At 47.4% G+C, this 23,296-nt stretch overlaps 1 protein-coding gene across 1 annotated transcript; it reads left to right on the forward strand.

The window, feature by feature from the left end:
• Positions 1-1,235: 1,235 nt before the first annotated feature.
• On the forward strand, positions 1,236-22,444 carry LOC104503831 (peroxidasin homolog; the record flags this gene model as incomplete). Its single annotated transcript, XM_010161992.1, has 17 exons — positions 1,236-1,307; positions 3,080-3,249; positions 5,612-5,729; positions 7,309-7,478; positions 8,301-8,573; positions 8,718-8,834; positions 10,341-10,499; positions 11,557-11,669; positions 12,936-13,092; positions 15,152-15,260; positions 16,110-16,267; positions 17,503-19,006; positions 19,474-19,608; positions 20,263-20,471; positions 21,464-21,569; positions 21,913-22,006; positions 22,349-22,444. Coding segments are annotated over 17 exons (3,760 nt in total), but the record flags the coding sequence as incomplete, so codon positions are not given.
• Positions 22,445-23,296: the final 852 nt, after the last annotated feature.

The raw sequence follows: 23,296 nt of genomic DNA on the forward strand, positions 1-23,296 counted from the left end.
GGAAACAAGGTCCTGTCTCCCCAGGGTTGCTTCTAGTAGTAACGTAGGACAGACGCTCACACGGTGATTCCCACTCCGTGGTGAAACCAGCAGACCCTTTTATGCAGCATGGAAACATGCTTTGATAGCCATACATCCTAGGAAAATATTGCTTCTAGTAGTAACATAGGACAGATGCTCACACAGTGGTTCCCACTCCATGGTGAAACCAGCAGACCCTTCTATGCAGCATGGAAACATGCCTTGATAGCCATACATCCTAGGAAAATAAAATCGTGGGATCTAAACACCCTTAGGAAAATTCAGACCTGGATCAGTACACCATGGCTGATCTCAGTCGCTGTATTTGATCCAACAAAAAGTTCTGGATTTAAGTTTTAGAAGAAGGTTTGTCATCATCCAGGCTGGGTGACTAGGCTGAGCTCGTGGGGACACAGATGTGTGCACACAGGCTGTGCTGCTTTTGTACCTCTTTCCTGTTCCACCGTCTACTAAAATTGCTTCCTATCTTTTATCAAGCCTCTTACGAGTTTTAGATGTAACCAACATAACTAAATCTCCCCTCCATTATGAGAATGGGGTGTTTATTATCCCATCTTGGTCCCCACTGATGCATTTTAGTGCAATCAGGGGTTTTTTTTCCAAGAACTGCGGAGTCTTGTCTGTGTGCTAAGACTCTGGAAGTGGGAATTTGCCTCGGCTTTGTTCAGAGGTAAACCCATCTTAGTCTGGATTAGATTTATTCATGGGTTGGAGTCAATAACTAACCTGAGCCTAGGGCCCTGCTGTCTCAGGTCTTCTGCTGGAGCCTTGTTCAACAGCCGCCCTGGTAAAACTGTTGTATCCTCTGCAGGGGAGGAAGGAAAAGGTCCCGTCTACACTGGAGCTGACCCATGCACAGAAAACATAGGGTGGGTCCAGCCTTTGGGGATTTCACGCCGTTTCTCCTCCCTTCGCAGAGCATGAAAGTTTAGCATTAAGGTTCAATTTTAAACCTGTTACATCACATCTTGGGTCACCGTTTCCAGTCCACACCCCATCTCTGCTTTGGTGCATCACATTGCACTCGCAAATGAATGAAATCCCTGCAGCTCATGGAAACAAACCCTGTGAATTTTTAAACTAAGCTCTGTTCTGCTGAGCAGCCTTTGTATTTAAACTGAGTTTTGACCCGGGATGTTATCTGCGTAGTGCAAATACTGAATAATGTTTTGGCGTGGGTTCTCCCGTTGCAGATTCTTGCACAACAACAAGATTTCCAGGATTCATCCAGGGACATTCTCTCAACTGGAATCCCTCAAACGGCTGTAAGTAAAAAACATTGCCTGCAAAGAGCAATTGTTTATCTTTGATCAGATGGCCAGGACCTGAGGAAAAATGTGCCTGGTTGGCAAAGCTTTTAGTTGTCGCACTTCTAAGGCCACTGCTAAGTTTATAAAACAGTTTTGATTGGACATGAGAGCTGATTTGACCAGTTAATTGTTTCTTCATGCTAGTGTCTAATTATAATCTAACTATAATCCTCTTACAGCTCAACAATGCCACAGGAATGAACATTCCTGGAAAGTCCTCACAACCCTCTGCTGTTCCTATGCAGTTTGAACCCATAAAACATCCCTTAAAAAAAGTGGGAAGTCCAGGTCACAGATACGACTTCGATCATGTCTTCAGATCGGTATCTAACATGGAAACAAAAAGCATAGTCATAAAAGAAAAGTCTTTTTTTCTAGAGATTGAAAACCCGCAGAGGCATGCCAAGGTGCACAGTTCTCATCCCATGCAGGAATTCCTATGCAGTTTGAACCCATAAAACATCCCTTAAAAAAAGTGGGAAGTCCAGGTCACAGATACGACTTCGATCATGTCTTCAGATCGGTATCTAACATGGAAACAAAAAGCATAGTCATAAAAGAAAAGTCTTTTTTTCTAGAGATTGAAAACCCGCAGAGGCATGCCAAGGTGCACAGTTCTCATCCCATGCAGGAATGAACGTAACCTGGCTGTCCCTTAAGCTTACTTCTTGTTTGCTTAAACCCCTCCAGAGCTTAGCTTTGTTTGTCTTTTATGATCTCTGGAAATAAGTTCTATTACGTGTTTTGGGGGAGAGGGGGAGGAAGTAAAACCTAAAGAATTTTGGTGTTCTGCCATGATTTTAAACTACAAGAAAATAACGTGTTTCTCACTGCAGCCCTCTGTGATTTCTGCAAGCAGGTAAAACACTTTGCTTTTCTTTAACAGGGAATAACTTGTGAAATGTGGTCTGTACGTGTCAGAGAAAAAGGTGGGGTGTAAAGGGCTGTATCATGGCCTTGTGTGAAATCTCAAATATTTGTCCCTGGAAACATTAGGCCTTTCTTCCATGTTTTTTTTTTTCTTAGATGGCCCAGACCTATCTAGTATAAACCTGTCAGTGGGGAAGGAGGAATCAACTAATCCTCTTACAGTCTTTATTTATCCTTAGGCATAGCATTGCACATAGGAAGCAGGTCAGCGAAGGGAAAAGCATGGGTGCACTGGGACATCACCAATGCTCCGTTTGGCAAGGTTCGGGCGTATGTTGTAGGAATAGAAGTTGTTATAGTTGTGCAAAAATGCTACGGCCTCTCTCAGCTGGTCACAGAAAGAGATGAGCTGAAGCACACTGAAATCAAGGGAGGGATTTCTGAGTTCTAAAAGTGTGGAAAGCTCTAACAGCACCAGTGTTATCTGCTGTTCTTGCAGAATTTTGTAAAGGTTGAATTCTCCATCCTGGGAGAAACACCAGTGTTTCAGTGCCTCTCTTTTCCTCAAGCTAAGCCGAAAGTGCATAATCTAGTTTAACAGAATAATTGTCATTTGAAACGGGAATGGCTGATGGGTAATGTTAGTTTTTCAATGAAACCCTCCTGACTTGAGCAAGCATCCTATTTAAACATTGTGGGAATGAAATATCTTAAATTTTCATTTGGGATATAATCAAGTGCAGGGAAAACCAACCAAGCAATCCTTCACTCCAGGGAACTGCTCCCCTCCTGTGACTTGGAGAAGGAGACAGCAGTCAGTGTCTGGGAAACGATCTGCCTTTTCCGTGGTCTTGCAGGCGGCTGGACTCCAACTCCTTGCTTTGCGACTGCGACTTGATGTGGCTGGCCGAGCTGCTGAAGAAATACGCTGAGCAGGGCAGTATCCAGACAGCCGCCACCTGCGAGGCTCCCCGGGAGCTGCACGGGCGCTCCATCGTCACCCTGACCGCCCAGGAGTTTAACTGCGGTGAGCGAGGTCAAACCCCTCCACCAGCCTGTGGAGCTGGGCATTGCTCTAGGAACTGCTTCTTCCACCTCTTTTCCTCCTTCTTCCCTGTCCTGGCATCCTGCTTCCTCCCTTTTACTGCTGAAATGGAGAAGTCCCAGTCGGGGCACATGAGTTATCAGGACAACGCAGAGAAAGCCGAGGGTCACGGTGGGGTTGAAAGCAGCTCTGTTTTGGCTGTCAGGTGTCTTCTCGGTTTTTAGGGAGAGCAGGGCCAATAAAGGACCTGCTGCGGTGGCTAATCCAGCACCCAGGAGAAATGTTCCCCATCAGGCTGAACAGAAGGGGAACACTGGGAGAACTGTGTGGCTGGAAACCTAAGCAAACTCAGTAGATATCAGCTGACAGCTTTGTTTGCCTGCAGTAATGTATTGTGCTTGTTAAGCTGTTGTTCTTTGAATTTAGAAAATTTCTCACTGAAAAATGGCATTTTGAAATGAAAGGTTTTGTTCTGAAAAATCCCGAAGTTCAAGATTTCATATACAAAAGGACAAACCTTTTTTTTTTTTAGAGTGTAGGCAAGGGCAGAGGATGGCACAAGCATCATCTGCAGTTCCCTGATACTTCACTGCTGCTAAAGTCAGTCTGAGACGTTCCCACTCGCCCAGCCATTGGCATCCCTCCTGGCTATGCCAGTCCAGCTGTGTGCATGGCTCTGCTGTGAGGCAGATGTGTGAGATCAGCTGGATTTTGAACTCTCCCTTGCATTCCGCTTTTCTCCTATGACTTTATTATTATTATATTTTACATCTTCACCATTTCACAATTTAATTTAGGGCCACAGCCATGCAAAGAGTTGAATTGGCACAAACAGGTCTGTAAACTCACAGGACAGGGAGCAATAGGAAGGCTCTAGAGAAAGCAGCTGGGGACACATGGAGTGGGACCCGCTGCGAGTGCCGGACAACGAGCTGTCCCCTACACACACCCGGTGCCACGGTACGGCCGTTAATGTAAATTTGTTCTGGTTGAGGCATGGGCGCACAGTGGGATGTCTGTCAAATTACCCAGAGCACCTGGTGGGAAGATTTTCCTGGCATTAGGCGTTTACGCTGGTATTGTGCCAGCTGGGGAAGACAAACGATGCATAATTCAGCGTAAAGGCCTAGTGATGCAGGCAGCTGATATCTGAGTCAGGACGGAGCCTGCTGGCATCAAGTTAACCCAACGCTTCTCAGCAGATGTGAACCAGTGGGGCGAATCTGCACGGCATCAGCGTTTTGTACCATGGGGCTGTGGTGGGCCTGGTCCTGCGCTGGCATCGGCAAGCAGGACAAGCTAAGACATTGGCTTGCAGCCTAAGGATTAAGAGCACAGGTCTTCCACTGGAAAAGGTGGCAGGTGCTCACTTAATTTTATGAATAATCCAGCTGGTTTTACTGGATTACTGGTGAGCGTACAGACTGTTAGATGGGTAAGTATCCTGATACATCACAGACTGGTTTGGGATGGGAGGGACCTTAAAGCCCACCCAGTCCCATCCCCTGCCATGGGCAGAGACACCTTCCATAGCCCAGGTTGCTCCAAGCCTCATCCAGCCTGGCCTTGGACACTCCCAGGGATTGGGCATCCACATCTTCTCCGGGCAACCTGTCCCAGTGCCTCCCCACCATCGCCGAGAAGAATTTCTTCCTTATATCTAAGATAAGAGTCAAGATCAAGCTCTCCAGATCACATACATAAATTCCTTCCCATTTTAACACATCCTTTAAACGTTCAACGTGCTTAGTGCTCAATCTTAAAGTGGAGCACATAGTGCAAGGCTTGGCTGGATAGGGACAGGCTGATGAATTAGGGACATAATGAATGAAATCCCATTGAAAGGGAAGCGGTGTGATTTGCAGAGAGCTGGTACTGTGTTCAGATGGAGCAGGCAGTTGCTGAGAGCAGCAGGATGACGGGGCAGAAAAACAACCCAAGTGAGGGTGCCACCGACTTCTTCACTTATTTTGGGGTGAGACAGGGACCAAATCTTGGGGCAGCTATAACTAACCAGTGTACAGCCAGGTCTGGTTTTCCCCAGTGCCTCCTGGGACTGTGCAGGGAGCTGATCCACTGCCCAACATACTGGCGATAGGAACAGCCTCTTCGATTCTCCAGGGCTTCTAGCAAGCTCAGATGAATGATGCTGTTCCTGTCTTCAGTTTTGCTGACGGTGGTGAGAAGTCTCAGGTTGGTCAGGGTGGATGCTGTGGTACCTAGGGCTCTGCTTGCTCGGGGGCTACAGGGTGGGTGGGTGTTGCGTTGCCCACCGCTCTCCGATTGGGCTGTAGGTGTTTTTGTGCTGCTCTACACTGGGTTGTGTCAAAACGGTCTTTTTCAGAGAGGCCTCGCATAACCTCAGAACCTCACGATGTCGACGTCCTCTTGGGAAACACAGTTTATTTCACCTGCAGGGCAGAAGGCAACCCAAAGCCTGCGATTATTTGGCTGCACAACAAGTAAGTGGCACACAGTGACCCTTGGAGTAGCAAAGGTTTTCAAGCGCTGAGCTCGTCAGTGACTGCCTGTAATTAAAAAAGCTCTTTCACACAACATTAGAAAAAAAGAAAGGAATGGATATTCTAGGGGTTGTATTTACCTTCCTTCTAATAGCATTCTCTGGTGACCACATAATCCAAGTGGTGTTTTCGTCTGCACTGGAAATGTTTCATCTGCGTTTGTAATGGATTTCAAGAGCTTATAACTTTCCCATAAACATACTCCGCAGGCTGAAAGCAATTGTGTTCTGATCAGGAAAAAAAAAATATGCGTATTTCATGTTGCTCTAAACCACCACACTTGCCATTTATTAACTGCTGAAATGCTTCTAGTTTCTAAGTTTTTCTCACCAAAGCCCTAGCATGCTGGGAGAACGGCTTTTTTTTTCCACAGGGAAAAATCACTGTGCTTGACTGAAGGACAGACCTTGCAGAGCAGTGTGTAGATTGCCATTCTATACAGCAACACGGAAATAAATACACGGCTGCGCTAGATGCCAAAGTGTTTCTGGGAAATGCTACACAATAAAATATTCTGTGCTCAAGCAGTTGCCCACTGTGGAAGTGAAGTTACTTTGCTGCTTTACGAGCTGCTTGTCTGTGGGAGCCTGAGTAGGGCTCGGTTATTAATAAAAATGATCAATGTATGTTCTTCCCTAACTCCTCAGCAGGCAGAGTTTCAGCACAGAGCAAAAGTTTATGGCTGAGTTAAGTCCCTCTGGAAGGAAGGTTTTGTTAGGGAAATTCTGGCAGGCTCCCAAAAATAGCATTGTAAGAGGGGTAATGATAATAAATGTTCCACAAACGAGATACGACTAGAGTAAGGAGTCATCAGGGGAATTAAAGAAATGCCCAGCAAGCATATTAGTTTGCATAGTGGATTCAGCCTTTGTCCTAGGGGGAGCGAGGTCCCTTCTCTCCTTTCAATCATCTGCAGCCATCCAAGATTCCTTCGTGCTGGGACAAATGGGATGCAGCAGTGGGACCTTCTGCCATGGGCTGGGATCCAGGAGTCGCAGGTCATTGTAAAAAGAAGGAAGATGTTTCACAGCTCTTGGGTTGGGTTGGAGTCCAAGCTGCGTTGGGTCCCACAGTGACTTATTCAGAGACTTTTGCGCCCCCCCTGAGGCCTTTGAGCCCATTTGAATAGAAATGACTGCACACAATAACAATATTAATTCATTATTATATTTGCACTTAGTAAATAATGAGAACAAGCTTTTGGGGCCTAGACGCCCTGACAATAGGAACGATGCTATTGCATGGGAACAGTATGCTCTCCTGATGGGCTGTAAATGTCGTGTGTAATCAGTGGTGAGAGAAAAAGTAGCTCACCCAGGGAGTAAATCAGAGCTGGAGCTGAAGTTCAGTGCTGTAAATCATAACTCTTGCTATAAATTTCATGAAGCCTCAGAATAGCTCCATGGAACACCAATTTACTGCAACGCATGCAAAGCCCCACCACTCCCCCAGCAGCATGGGGGAAGACCACCAGCCTTTCACTCCTTTCAGATTTTGCTTGTTTGTGGCTGTTTTTCAGTAACGAGATTGACATGAAAGATGACAACCGTCTGAACCTGTTGCAAGACGGTACCTTGATGATCCAGAATACCAAGGAGTCGGACAAAGGCATCTACCAGTGCATGGCCAAGAACATAGCTGGGGAGGTCAAGACACAAGAAGTGGTTCTGCGCTATTTTGGCACCCCAAGTAATTGAGCCTTCTGCACCCCTTGAGGGACAAACTTGGGTTGGGGCCAGGAGTGGAGCTAAGTCAGAGTCAGTCCCAGCTTTGTATGTGCCGAGATATTCTTGGTGTGCTGGGGAAGAGGCTTAGTAGCATAGCCTGAGCTGTAAGGGGGTTCCTTCGTGGCAGTTGGAATTTGGGGGTTTAGAGATTGAAAGTAAATTGGGGCTGGGGAGGGAGTTTGGATAGTGGGCTGTATTCTGCAGTACAAAGCAGCTTTCCAGTGTCTGAAGGGGGCCTACAAGGGTGCTGGGAGAGGACTTTTTACAAGAGCCTGTAGTGATAGGACAAGGGGTAATGGGTATAAATTGAAATCAGGGAGATTTAGATTAGATGTCAGGAAGAAATTCTTCACAGAGAGGGTGGTGAGGCACTGGAACAGGTGTGCCAGAGATGTTGTGGATGCCCCATCCCTGGAAGCGTCCAAGGCCAGGCTGGATGTGGCTTTGAGCAACCTGGTCTAGTGGAAGGTGTCCCTGCCCGTGGCAGGGGGGTTGGAACTAGATGGTCTTTAAGGTCCCTTCCAACCCAAACCATTCTATGATTCTATGAAAGGTATCAAGGGTGAAGGGGACACAGGGCTGGGGATGCTCCAACACTAAGTGACTGGGATGGAGAGGTGGTAGGAAGAAGGAGCGCTGGGGGAATTGCTCACAGCGACGATTTGGAGGTCTGGGAGGAGTCAGGTGACTGCTAGCTGGGTTGCATGTGGAGTCCAAGCCATTTCTGCCCATATGGGAGCAGGCAGCAGAGCTGCTGGTTTCTGAAGCCTTTGTTTCCTTCCAGCCAAGCCCACTTTTGTGATCCAGCCACACAATACTGAAGTGCTGATTGGGGAAAGTGTCACCTTGGAGTGTGGGGTCTCTGGGCACCCCCACCCTCGCATCAGCTGGACGCTTGGCACAGGCTCTCCTTTACCGCAGGATTCCCGATTCGCTATCACCAGCTCCGGAGGACTCTTCATTCAGAATGTCACCTTCTCGGACCAGGGGCAGTACAACTGCAACGCCAGCAACACCGAGGGGTCCATCCAGGCGACAGCGAGGATCATAGTGCAAGGTGAGGAGTCCCAGGCTGATGACATTTCTGGCACAAGGTGCTCTGTCAGGGGGTTGTATTTAAGCCCTGTGACTGGTTCTGCTCCTGTGAACTGAGAATTAACCCGAGTTTTTTCTGTTGCTCAGTCATTTCTTTCCCTTCCAGATTCTCCCAGGTTTCTCCTCATCCCCACTGACCAGACAGTAACTGAGGGACAAAGCGTGGATTTCCCCTGCTCTGCCGAGGGCCACCCTCCACCCGTGATTGCCTGGACGAGGGCAGGTACTCGCGATGTCTCCCTCTCCCACGCCACCCTCCGCGGGGTGTGGGTGGGAAGGGCCAGGCTGCTGGGCCAGGGCCATGGCTTGCAGTGGTCACACACGACAGACGGTCACCAGCACAGACCGAGTCACACGATGTCGTACATCACCAAGGATGATGTTAAGCACTGAGGGAGCCTCTGAGGCCTTTGACACGCAGCCATCATGTCAGAAGGAAGGAGTGTGTTGTTTTTCATCCGCACGAAACCCAAACTTCTTCCTGCAGTGGCTTCCTACCCCCAAACCTACCTCTGGACACTCCAAGTCAGTGGATATCACCATGTACTTGCTCTCCATCACTGTCATGGATTTGCTCCTCTTGGGGAGCGCGTTGCAGGAGGGCACCATTCACCACTGACACACCTCTAAGGTTTATTTTAGCTTAGGAAAAATCACTTTGGGCCAACAGGTGATGGTGAACATTTAAAGTCTCAGATGACTGTTAGCACTGGCTCCACTGAACTGATCCCATCCAACACTTTCTGGGACAGAAGCCAACAACACTTGGCCCAGAGGCCCTCCAACTTTTCCTTATGCTTCACAAGCCATAATTAATGGTTTAGTGCTGTGGAGAATTCATGGCTATTGTATTCCAGCTTCCCCAGCAATAGTCCTGCTGCAGAGTTAAGGACCAAGTGGAATTCTCCTCCACCAGCATGTTCTCCATCTCCTTTAACCTGTTTTCCTCCACTGCCCAGATTTCAGAAGGTATCCCTTAGACATGTGGAAAGGAGCACAGTGGCATGAAATAAGGTTAATAAGTGCTTTGTATTCAGGTTTGTAGGTCACTCAGCAATCCAAAGACTAACCAGGCTTCCCAGTGCTTTCACTGAAGGCATGCTAAGAACAAGACAAGAGGAGAAGTGATGGAGCATCACTCATTCTCACAGCAACTTTTGACAGTGTGGGGAGGATTCAGATTCCTTTTGGTATTTGGGATGAATAAATAGAGCCTTTATTTGGAGGAAAACAAAATATTTTTTTTTAAAGGCACTAAGCTCAGAAGTTCTTATAATTTTGTTTGGGTTTGGTAAAGGATTTTAATTTTGGACTTTTCTCCTTAAATAGAGGAAATATTGAAACAATGCAGTTTCCAAACCACAGAAAATCAGAATACCAAATGCTCAATGTTTCCATTTATTTGATTAAACAGTCAGTTTGGATAACTGACCGCAGATTTGTTGTCCATCAGATGTCACTAAATCTGCAGCTTGCACTAAGGAAAGTCTTACGAGGAAAGAGCAAGGGCACCAGCTCCTTTCCAGTTGCTTAGACAAGACAACTCAGTCATGACCCTGGGTGTGGGAAGAGCAGCATCTGTCCTGTTCCTCACTTAGCAAGATGAAGATGACATCAGCCACCCTGAAACACCATGTTGGGAAGGAATGGAAATTTTTAACTGTCACACTGATACCCCCAGTGACAGGAAGAGAAATCTCAATTAAAAAATTGCTGCTTGTTTGACCAGGCGGGCCACTGCCGAATGACCGGAGGCACAGCATCCTCTCCACGGGGACGCTGCGGGTGATGAGGGTTGCTCTGCACGACCAAGGCCAATATGAATGCCATGCCATCAGTGCCATCGGGGTGAAGACCCTCCCCGTACAGCTGTCGGTGACCCCACGAGGTAAGCTGGTGAGGCTGTGGGGAGCAAGGGCTGTCGAATGTGTGTCATTAATTTAACGTTATGGTAAATAACACACTGTCTGACAAGGCAGGGGATTCTTTTGGCTTCTATGGGATGGGATTTTTCTTCTTCCTGGGAGCAGATGTCTAGCCACGAGAGCTCCATCAGTTGGTGGGAAACTCTAAAGAGGCTCCCAGAGTGCCAAGATTTGTAAATTGGAAGAAGTTGCTTCAGTTTTCCTTGAATATTTATCTAGTAGCCTAGAAAAATTATAACTGTGGGAATGAAACTCATCTGGTGTGACCAGGGAGGGGGATGGTACTGGTTGGCATAACACCCATAAGATGATATCTGGCCAGATATCTGGCCAGTTTCAGTGAAAAATGTGTTTGGGAGTTGTTCTTAAGAAAATCATTTTGTTAAAGGAAACAAAGGGTTTTTGTCATACAATTTACAAAAAAATGTATTAATACTTAGTAATCTTTCTTCTGCTATTTTTAAATTTTGGCTTTCCTGCAAAATGAATTGTAAGATTCTTTTTTTAAACGAAACATTCTGCAAAACAAAATAATTCCTTCTCAGGAACATTTAACTCTGACTCCGGATACATTTGTCTTAAGCCTTAGCTACCAGGTCATAGGTTTAGCCTAAATTTATGTATTCTACAATCAGGCCACTGTAAAATACAAGTCACACAGGAATGCTGTGGTAATAATGTTGTTCTAAACAAGCAAAAACCCTGTCTCTTTCACAAAGGTGGCAGAATTTTACTAATGCTAAACTGGAGGGAAGGAAAGTAACTAGAAACATGAAATTAGTGATGCTTCAAGCACAGAATTCACGGAGTAGTTTAGGACCAGCAAGATCAATATGATTATTGAATCTAACCTGACTACCACTTGCCAAAGAGCCTTATCTGGTAGTTCCTGAATCAATTCTTGTTTCAGCTAGAGCATCTTTTCTAGAAAGCCTGTGAATTAAAGATTTTAAATGACAGAGAACCCAGCACATTCCTATGTAATTGCCCCACTTATGACTTTTCCCCTGTGTTGCACAGTGATACCCGTGTTCCTTCACCCCCCCCAAGACGTGGTGGCAGAGACAGGCCAGGACGTTGCCATTACCTGCATGGCCCAAGGAGATCCACGGCCCACCATAACCTGGGTCAAAGTAAGAGATGATGCCGTGCACTCAGCGGGAAGCAGGACGGCTCCTCCATGGGGGCATTAGACAGCTCTCTCATCCAACACCTCACCAGCTGAACTAGTTAAACCCGTTTGTGTAATGCGCATGGAAGAAACTGTGTTTGATGAAAATTTAAGGACCAACATTTCCATTGATTTGGGTTTTTTAGTGGTCTGAAGGAATGTTGCTCTTTCTCAGGCTTAAAGCCTTGCAGTGCACATTCCTGTTTTCTTGTGCTTCCTCCCAAACAAGTAACTTGAAGCCAGTGACCTTCCAGGATGTTAGAAATGCTTGATTGATTATTCCTGGAAAAAACCTGAAAATGGATTTTTTTCTAAGTAGTTTGTCCTTATTTCCAGGATTCCCACTGGTGGAACTAGATGATGCTGGTTGGCTCCAGCTTTGATGTGGCAAAGCCATGGTCCCTCACAATCATGCTACAGCCTGGCTGCTCTTTTCAAGAATCCATTAGATGAAGCTCGTCAGACTTTTTCCTGCTGTGCCGTAGTACAATACCTGTGACCTTGGTTGGGACATGCCCTGCCTATGAGCACAGCCAGGAACAGAACTAATTAAGAGAGGAAGATGCTTGAGCCTCAGTTACCCCGCAGAGGTTTGGTGGGAGGTGAACCTGCAGCTCGCCTTGGGCTCCAGCCAACAGCGGGAGCAGAAGAAAAGAGCCTGGGAGGGCAGTAGAGGAAGCAGTAATTGGGGCAGAGCAGCAGAAAGATGTTGAGAAACAGGAGAATAAAAAAATAAGACCTGAAGCCACCAGCCAGGCTGAGAGGTGGGTTTTGAACAAGATGCTGCTTGCATCTTTGATCAGCGATGCTGCTCAGAGCCAGCAAAAGCTGGTGTCAGCACTTCAAGGCCAGCAAAAATCTATCCGTTTCAGATTTTCCCCAAAACTGAAGACATTTAGACTTATTTATGTGCCGTGACACTTCTGTGACGGCATCGAGGCACAGCCAGCCCGTCTATAAGCAGTGCAGAGAAATGCGTGGGTTGTCCCTACGCTGCAGTGCGTTCCTGGAGGTAGACCAGGGTGAAGGAGCTGACCAAGGACCTCCTCGCAGTGGGTCCAGGCAGGAGCAGATGTCCTTGGCTGGCTTTCTGGTTTCTCTGGAAGACCAATGCTAACATCTGGTGGCCACTTTTGGTCATTGCACCCATCTGCGAGTTTGCTAATAGGCTGGGATGATGGGAAACCTTCCATACCCTGACACATTTTGTCTTTTGATGGTGCAACAGGAGGGTATCCAGATCACAGAGAGTGGCAAGTTCCATGTTAGCCAAGACGGGACCCTTTCCATTCACGACCTCGGCGTGGCTGACCAGGGCAGATATGAGTGCATCGCAAGAAACCCCTTTGGCTTCACCTCCAGCGCCATGCAGCTCACCATCACGGGTAAGGCATCTCCTGCGGTCTCCTGGACCCTTTGCCCTCGTGTGCAGAAGGGCCATGCTCTGTCGAAGCCTGCACTTTGAAGGGATCACTCTGGTCTTTCTTTAGCTTCTTTGCAGACCGGTCCCTCACAGGCGTGACAGGAGTCGCTTGGTTGTGTAAGCCCATGCACCTCCCAGCTTCTCCTCGCTGCTTTCTCAGCTGAGCTGCAATTGCCCCCTGCAAAGCTGGCGTGGTTTAACCTTGGCTGACAATAAAGCACCACACAGCCTTTCACACACCTCCCGCCCTACTCCAGCGGAGGAGAAGAAGCGGTGAAAAAGACGAGGAAGCTCATAGGTTGGGATAAGAACTATTTAATAATTGAATACAGATTAATATTGTAGTGATACTAATAACAGTAACAATACTACCAATCATAATTAATTAAAATAATAAAGAACAAAACATATGATACAATTTCTCACCACCTCCTGACTGATACACAACCAGGTCCCGAGTACGGACCGTCAGAGCCAGAGAGCCCCAGAGCTGGAGCCCCAGAGTGATAGCAGCAGAGTCCGAGCGAGGCCCATGAGTGACAGCATGACCAGGAAAACCAACTGACCCCTGCAGCTCACTAATGAATGAGCAAGCTAATGAGCTAACAACAAAGTTACAGAACTAGCGAAAGAGTTAACACCTCCCTGCCTATGGTCTGAGCATGCCGTGCTATGGAATGAAATCCTCCTTTGGGCAGTTTGGGTCAGTGTCTGACCTGTGTGTGTCCCCCCCACTGCTTGGAGTGAGAAAGTTGGGAACACAGGGACAGTATCAGAAGCTGGGAAAGACCCTGAGTTGGTGCCAGCACTCCCCAGCACCAACTAACAAACCCCTTATCAGAGCCATTGTCAGGGCAAATCCAAAACAGCCTCAGACCAACCCTTGTGAAGGAAATTAACCCTGTCCTGACTAAAGCCAGCACAAAAGCCAAAGGTGGTGTCTTAAACCACCTCCTGCAAGCCGAGCTGTTGGTGTGTGTGTAGTTACTGTTGGGAGAAACTTATTAAAATGTGCCCACACGCGCAGGAGGCATCGTCTGACTGTAACCTTGCGCTGGGGAGGGAGAAGGGGAGCAACATCGTCCCTGCAAATACTGGGTTTTAAATGTTCGCTCGGTCCCTTGGGGATGGAAATAAGTTGCTTGTTTTCAAGCTGCTGCTCTGTGGATTAGGGAAGCTGTAATGAATAAAGAGGAGTAGCACTCCTCTGCTAGTCAAACCAGAGGTCAGGAGTGGAAATTGTACTTCTTGGAGGGTAAGGAAGAGTTGACAAGGGAAAAAAATCAAAGGCAAGCAATAAGGTTAAAAGTCTAAGTAGAGGGCTATGGCTCAAGCACGCAGGAATAACCAGCATGAATAGTGAGTAGCTTATTAAATGAATTTAGTATCATTTTCAGTGCAGGGATTGTATGCAAGAGCTGAGAATAATCTGAAATGTCTTTGTTGTTTGAAATTATTCCTCAGGTAATTTCTGTGATTTATTCTTGATGGGTCCTTCATTTTCCAGCTGGATGGTGCATATGCTGGTAGCCACATGGGAACTGGTTTGTTCAGCTGTGACAAAGGCCCTGGCTTAAAAACTGCATTCTGTAGTAATTTGTAAGACTTCATGTGTTTGCTTCCCAAGGTTTTCAAACAACAGCTTTCTTCTTTTGTTTTAAAATATTTTATCTGATATGCTTACGCTAAATTTGAACTGAAATTTCACAAATGGTAAATTAATATATAAGCCATATATTCACATGAATTTCATGACCTCTAGAGTTTCCTTTGTGGGAATTAAACGCATTATTTTGGGTTAAGCCACTGTGATTTTTACATTTTCTTTTTCCTGTTTTAACCACCATCCAAAACAGGCATTTAGTTGCAAAGCTGTAAGGAGCAAACTGCGAATATGAGTTCAGCCTGAAGTGGAGTTACTATGGGACTTGTACCAATACACAGATTTTCTTGATCTTGGAAGATAAATTCATGTCAAAGTAAATTTAGGATTTTTTGTTCTTTCTTCCTGCTTTGGAAAGCCACGGATGTCGGCCGGAGTGGCGACACGTTTGTAGCCACATCGCTACGGGAAGCCATCAGCAGCGTGGACCACGCCATCAATTCAACACGCACCGAGCTGTTTAGCAAGTAAGTGCATGAAGCGCTACGGTCTGAGACTTGAAGCAGAAAAGAGGTTAAAAAGCTTTCTTAAACCTTATTTTACCGTTGACAAACCCCAGATGAAAGCTACAGTACTGGTTTGGGTGTTGGATGTTGAGGCTGCACCTTGTAGATGTAAGGATGTGATAGAGCTTTGTAACAGGCATTTGGGATTCTGGAAAAATCAGACACATCATATCACCTCTTATGTTCTATCTGCAACATGTGTTTTGTCTGCTGGAGTTGGCTCCAGAGACAGTGCACAGAAAAGAAAATAATTGGAAAAATCAGATACATTAATATCACCTCTTATTTTCTATCTGCAATGTGTGTTTTGTCTGCTGGAATTGGCTCTGGAGACAGTGCACAGAAAAGAAAATAATCAGCATAGTCATTTTATAAATACAGCTGACTTTGTGTAGGGTGAACAGAAACAATAATATAATAATTCTAATAATTTCCTCAATGAAAAATGACTTTCCGAGTGAATGGTAATTCCTTCCTCTTCCACCCCAATTTATGTTTTTATTGAAAAGACAGATAGTTTGTACTACGCCCAAAACCTCTGGGTTTCAGCTGCTGAAAACTGAAAAACAAATTACTATAGCAGAAAAAATCCAGAGATGCTGAGGTAATTAAATATGGGTATTTTCCCAGGGAAAAATGCCTTTTCTTTAATCACCTGCACTAAGCAGGCAAGCCATGTCATCCCTATGCACTAGTTTTTGGGGGTCAAGCACCAGACCAGGCTTAGAGCCTAACTCTTGTAGAATTTCATTGCCTTAATCAGAGTATTCATTGTAATGTCCCTGCATCGCCTCTTTTTCCTTGAAACAGACGCCCCAAGACCCCCAATGACTTGCTGGCTCTCTTCCGCTACCCCCGGGACCCCTACACCCTTGAAACAGCCAGGGCAGGTGAGATCTTTGAAAGGACCCTGCAGCTGATTCAGGAACACGTGCAACAAGGTCTAATCGTGGATATGAACGTCACAGGTAAGAGAGATTTTACCTCCCTTCGGAACTTTGTGCGTAGGATAAAATTAAAACAGCAATGTACAGACATCCAGAAAATGTTAAAAAGTGCAATTTGGGGTATGTCAAGAAATGTGTTGTCTGGATTGAAATTCTGTCTTACATCTCACAGTTTTTGTAACATCCAGAGAGCTGATCTTGAGGTTCCCGTACCAGCCTGGTACTCAGAAAAGTGGTTCAGTGCCCCGTTTTGCTAAAGATTTCTTGACTGGCTATGAAAGCGCTAATTTTAAAAAATATTTAGCCATTGAACTCACAAAGGAGTACCTTTGTGGATCTGAGTTTTGACCCTTCAGTATCATGGACAGAGACATTTCTTGCTCTTCAAATGGCAATGAGAAAAACACTGAAAACCCAAGTATTTGGGTGCTGTAACAGATGGAGGGGGATGTCACTCCTCTGTCTCTCTACTACTTTGACCTCTTAGCTACAAATTCAGATAGGTTCCAGCCACTCAGGTTCCTTTTATCAAGACAGGATAGCAAGCAACAAAGCAACGCAATGCCAAAAATATTTAGTGAGGTCCAAGCATCCAGCAGCTGGACTCCAAAAATTGCTAACCAGAACTTCCTTTACATACAACAGACATTCCCGTATGCTGAACCTATACATGTGAGTCATCATGTTGCAGGCATGTACATTTGGGGATGTATTTTTCCTGCCTGGATGTATTCCAGGCTGTGAGGAGACTCTCTGCAGGCTGCAGGTCTCGTCTGGGCTGGTCGGACTGCCAGCCTCTCCTCCTCGCTGCCCTGTCAGCATCCGCACAGCGCAGCGTTATTCAGCGCTTTCACACGGCGTAGCGCCCTGGCAGTCACCCACGGCTTCCCTGCCGCTCGTCACGTAGGGTTTGGATGGTCAGTGGTGGTTGAGGTTGCAGTAATAACCCAGAGAGACGTAAAATAAACCCGGGATAGAGACTAAGACCACTGCCACAGTTTGGTCTGCCAGTCACAACGTTTTCACCTCCATGCATTTTGTACAAAACTCTTTTCCCCTTCTTTGTGGGCCTGGTATGACCCTGTGCTTCATTTGCCTTCCGCAAATGACATAGCAACACCACGGTGAGAGACGGCGCCTTCCCGTGCCCACCCTGACAGTGCCAGCAGCGGGTTTCACACAGAGCCCTTGCGCGGGGCAGTGGGAGCTGGGTGGCTACAGCAACCGTGGTCTGACCTGGTGCTTTGCCTTCGCAGGCTACCGGTACAACGACTTGGTGTCCCCTCACTACCTGAACATGATCGCCAACTTGTCGGGCTGCTCTGCCCACCGCCGCACACCGAACTGCTCGGATATCTGCTTCCACAAGAAGTACAGGACCCACGATGGGTCTTGCAACAACCTCCAACACCCGATGTGGGGTGCATCTCTCACAGCCTTCCAGAGGCTCCTCAAACCTGCCTACCAGAATGGATTTAACCTTCCCCGAGGGTTTTCCTTGGCAGAAGATGCCAGAGACCTGCCCCTTCCTCTACCCCGCCTCATCTCCACTGCCATGGTTGGGACTGAGACCATCACGCCCGATGACCAGTTCACGCACATGCTCATGCAGTGGGGCCAGTTTCTGGATCACGACATGGATCAGACGGTGGCAGCCATTAGCATGTCCCGCTTCTCCGATGGAGCACCCTGCAGCAAGGTGTGCAGCAATGACCCACCTTGCTTCTCTGTCACGGTACCTGCCAACGACCCCCGCGTGAGAAACGGGCGCTGCATGTTCTTCGTCCGCTCGAGCCCTGTGTGCGGCAGCGGGATGACCTCCCTGCTCATGAACTCCGTCTACGCCAGGGAGCAGATCAACCATTTGACATCGTACATCGATGCCTCCAATGTTTACGGCAGCACAGAGCAGGAATCACAGGAGCTGCGGGATCTGAGCAGCCAAAAGGGGCTTCTGAAGCAAGGGCAAGTTGTGCCCAGCTCGGGGAAACATCTCCTTCCCTTTGCCGTGGGGCCACCCACGGAGTGCATGAGAGATGAGAACGAGAGCCCTGTGCCCTGCTTCCTGGCAGGAGACCATCGCGCCAACGAGCAGCTGGGTCTCACGGCCATGCACACGCTTTGGTTCAGGGAGCACAACCGCATTGCTATGGAGCTGTCGGCCCTCAATCCCCACTGGGATGGAGACCTCCTGTACCACGAAGCACGGAAGATTGTGGGTGCCCAGATGCAGTATATTACCTATGCCCAGTGGCTCCCCAAGGTCCTTGGGGAAGCAGGGATGAAGATGCTGGGTGAGTACAAAGGCTACAACCCCAACATCAACGCCGGGATTCTCAATGCCTTTGCCACTGCTGCCTTCCGCTTCGGACACACCTTGATCAACCCCATCCTGTACCGCCTGAACGAAACCTTCCAGCCCATCCGCCAAGGCCACATCCCCCTGCATAAGGCCTTCTTCTCCCCTTTCAGGATCACACAGGAGGGTGGGATCGACCCCCTCCTCCGCGGGCTGTTTGGGGTTCCTGGGAAAATGCGGGTCCCCTCCGAACTCCTCAACATGGAGCTGACAGAGAAACTCTTCTCCATGGCACACTCTGTCTCACTGGACTTGGCAGCTATCAATATCCAGAGAGGGCGAGACCATGGCATCCCACCTTACAATGACTTCAGGGTCTTCTGCAACCTCTCGTCTGCACAGGAGTTTGAGGACCTCAGAAATGAGATAAAGAACTTGGAGATCAGGGAAAAGCTCAGGAGGTACTGTAGCCTGGACTTGGAAGCATCAAAATCACTGGAGATCAGTCAGTGCAAAGGTTCTGCTGCTCCCAGGACACCCATCAAATAACCTTCCCAGATCTTGCTCCCCACAGATGTTAAGATAGGGTAATAGTTGTGGTTTAAGAACAGGGTGAGACAAATGACATCTCTCTAAGTGATCAGTCTGGTTCTGACTGGAATGTCATCAGGCACTGCCGTGGTGTCGTTTGGGAACAGATTGAACCTTGGAGCTATTTTCCAGTGAGACTAAACGGCATCCTATCTGCACTGGCTGCCTCTTTCCAAGGCACACCTTCATCCCATTGTCTTTTAGATAAGACTATTATAAATACTATCCAGATGAGTTCCTTGTATATAAATTCCTATGATGTGATCTGATTTATTTTATCTCCCCCCTTTGATAGTCTTTTAGCTTTTTTTTTTTTTTAATATCTTTTATCCTGCAGTTTATATGGAACTACCAAAAACATTGACCTGTTTCCAGCACTGATGGTGGAGGATCTTGTCCCCGGTACCAGGGTTGGGCCAACGCTGATGTGCTTGCTAACGACGCAGTTCAGAAGGCTGAGGGATGGAGACAGGTATTATCATCAGAGTCAGCCCAAAGCCCTTGGTATTCAGTTTTGGGTGGGAGGGGTTTCTTCCTACAGGGAGGAACAGAACCTGTAATTTTTGATTATTTCTTGTCTTACAATATGAGGAAGAGTCTCCACTGTCCAGTGCATTTGCAAAAGGACTTGCCATAGTTGCTGTCAGTGTGTTCCTTCCTGATTTAATGATGCTCGTTTCACTGCAGGACACTGGGCACACATGAGGATGTGCCCAATGTCTCCTGAAAATACTAGAAAATGTCTGCAGGAGCTTCCTTCTAATTCCTATTTGCTGCTTGTGTGAACGAGACGCCTCTTTGCCTGGTGGTGCTCTTAGGGCAGGAGCATTGTTCACCCGTGTCCCAGCCTGCTGCAGCAGATCTGTCTGAGCCTCGCGACTGCCCTGCCAGGGGCTGTACCTGCAGCTGGTGACACTCTGCAGCTCTGGCCACCAGTTTGCAGGGATTCATGGATTCAGAAAAGGGCAGTCTGTGTTTGCAGCCATCTGACACCAGAATAAAAGTTCCCTTATAGGGGTGTGGATGCTGCCACACAGATGGAGGGGAGCTCTTCTTCCTCTCCCAGCCTCACTCCCCATCCTTCTCTCCTACTCCTGAGTCATGCTGTGATTACAACCCACTGCAGGTTTTGGTATGAGAATCCCGGAGTCTTCACACCGGCACAGCTGACTCAGATCAGACAGACGTCCCTTGCTCGTGTCATCTGTGACAACAGTGACCACATCCAGCAGCTCCAGAGAGATGTCTTCCGGGTGGCATCGTACCCACAGGGCATGGTCGGCTGTGATGAGATACCTGTGGTTGACCTCCACTTGTGGCAAGACTGTTGTGAGGGTAAGGAAGGAGTCTGCTGTAGCACCCACTGATGTGGGGATGGCTCTGGGTAGCATTTGTCACGTGCCTATAGGATATGCAAAGAACTGGTTTGATGTTACACCATGAGAACCGTGTGTCAGCACATGGATACAAAGAGGGGAATGGAATAGAAAATAGAATAGAAGAGAAAAGAATAGTGAAGAGAATAGCGAGGAGAGGAGAGAATAGAGACTAGAAAAGAGACTAGAACCAGGTAGAAGCAGATAGGGTAGTATAGAATAGAATATAAAAGAGACTACAGTAGACTAGACTAGAATCAGAATCAGATAGAATAGAATAGCATAGAATAGAACAAGTACAGAAAATAGAATAGAATCAGAATAGAATAAGAATAGAATAAAATCAGAATAGAATAGAATCAGAATAAAATGCAATCACATAGGTTAGGATAGAATAGAATACCTATAGAAAACAACATAGAAAAGAGAATAGAATCTGTCAGAATTTGTTAGAATCGGATAGAACAGAACAGAATCTGTTAGAATCAGAATAGAATAGACTCTGTTCAAGTAGAATAGAATCTGAGAGAATCTGTTAGAATCTGTTAGAATTGAATAGACTCTGTTAGACTCTTAGACTAGAATCTGTCAGAATCTGTCAGAATAGAATCTGTCAGAATCTGTTAGACAGGGCTTCTGTCTCAGGCAGCTTATGCCTGGGGAGAGACTGAGATAGGACATTGCATGGTGATCCTGTAAAAATCTGCCATTAAACCACAGATCCTGCCAGTCCCTTTGTGCTATATTCTGGGTGCAGATGTCCAGCTGAGACATGGGAATCCGTGCATGATCCATGCCTGTTACACACTTCTGTAGCCTCTTCCCCTCCAGCATGAGAGTTGTGTCAAGGGTGGATGGGGAAGGAGAGCAGCGCTGCCTTGTGCTGCCTGCAATCCACATCATCTGCTTTAAACACGAGTGTTCACTGCAGGCTTTCCCTTTTTTCCCAAGACTGCCAGACACGTGGGCAGTTCAGGGCTCTTTCGCAGCGGTTCCGAAGCAAGAGGTCTCCTGGCTTCAGCTACCCAGAGGAAAACCCTACCAAGCATAAATCCAGGTGTAGTATCACTTATCTTCCATCTCTTTCATGAAGCGCAAGTTTTTAACAACTCAGTCCATTCAGGCCTTTGAAATCGGCATTCTGCAGAGGTGTGGAGGTCAGGGGTGTTACAGCAGCCAGATGCTGAGCTCTGACAGAGTCCCCTACACTTCAGTGCAGAGCCCAACTGATAGTTCAATACCTGGGCTGAGTGGCTGTTTGGTTGGCATCTCTTGGCAGGTGAATCTGGGAGTCGTGCCCTTCTGTTTCAAAGGCTGATGTTGGAAAAGGCAGAATGATTCTCTCAGCCGGGAAGCTGACATTTGCATAATCCCTTTCACTTTTTATCCCTGTCCCCCAGAAATGAAGTGCCTTCTCCAAGCCCTTCCTCCAGAGAGAATCTTGAGTTCCTTGTGGCTGAACTGGAGAAGACAGTTGCTTCCCTACGGAAACAGGTAAAACTTTGTGAGCCAGTGTTTGTCTTCCATGGTGTCACCCCAGGAACAGGATTAAGCCGTCTGCTACGGGCAACCTCTGTGACTTCTGCGCCCTCCAGAGCCAAGAGCTACCATCCCATCAGAGGGAGCTAGCGGGAGGGACAGAAGAGGTAGAGTAGGGAGAGATGAAGCTGAGTTCTGTGAGCGCAGACCTCTACAGCCGTAGGGTAAAATGCAAGTTTGAGCCTCAGCGAAGGTAAATTGAGCCAGCACTTTCTTCTTGTATCTGGGATGGGTTAAAGGTTATCTGTGCAATGGTGCAGACTCCTCTTAGAGATGCTGCTTTCTCGTCCCTGGCAGGTGAATTCCCTGGAGAGCCAGCTGAGGTGGCACCACAGGGACGCCAGCACACATGGACAGGGGAAGAAGACTGGAGACAAATGGAGAAAAAGATGACCGTGTTGCCTGTTTATAAGGTCAGTGCGTTTGTTCTGAGCTGGGGTCTGAGAAGTGGATCAACGTGGAGCTGCTGAGTGTGCGGTGGGACACCTCAGTAGTCTTCACACGCAGAAGAGGCTGTGGCAGAAAGGGATGGAGCAATCTGGTGATGAATGGGAAGAGAGCTAATAGGCTTAGATGTAGCAGGTTAGACACTCATTTTTACCGGTAATGATTAGTGACTCATTGGCATGTGTTGTCTGGGGACCTTGTGGCGTATCCATTCCTGGAGGCCTTTTAAGAACCAGTTTGGCAAAGATGGGGAAAGATTTAAGTATAGGATGGACTAGGTGGACTGGGTGAGGTCTCTCAGGCGTACTTCTCCTGGGAGTCTGGGTAGGTTTCTTCTAGCAACACTTAATACCCCAACCCCAAATCCAACAGTCTCCAAAGGACCTTTGTGGGGAAGGGATATCACAAAGCGCAGTGATGGAGTAGATAGACTGGTTCCTCCTCAGGGTAACAAGGCCATCTGGGCAGATGGAGCAATCCATCATTTGCTTACATATTGACCGAGATTTCCCCCTCAACAGCTTAGTCACCGTGCACCTCTCGTCTGAAGGCACCAGTCCTCTGTTTGCTCAGCTCCAGCCAAGGGAGCAAGACTTTAAAGCCACTGTCAGCACCTTCCAGCCCGGGGACTCCTGCTGCCGCTCAGCTCAGAGTGCTGGCAGAAAGCTGTAAGACCTCTGCTCCCTGGTGTTTAGGGGCACGGAGAGCAGAGGCAGAGCTCCCTTAGCTCACTTCCCACAGAGATCCCTGCAGCCTTGAAAGAGAGGATGAAAGCTCGCTGGCACCTGCCAGTCTGGA

The sequence above is a fragment of the Eurypyga helias genome, unplaced genomic scaffold (assembly GCF_000690775.1).
Source record: "Eurypyga helias isolate BGI_N326 unplaced genomic scaffold, ASM69077v1 scaffold16792, whole genome shotgun sequence".
Classification (NCBI taxonomy): Eukaryota; Metazoa; Chordata; class Aves; order Eurypygiformes; family Eurypygidae; genus Eurypyga; species Eurypyga helias.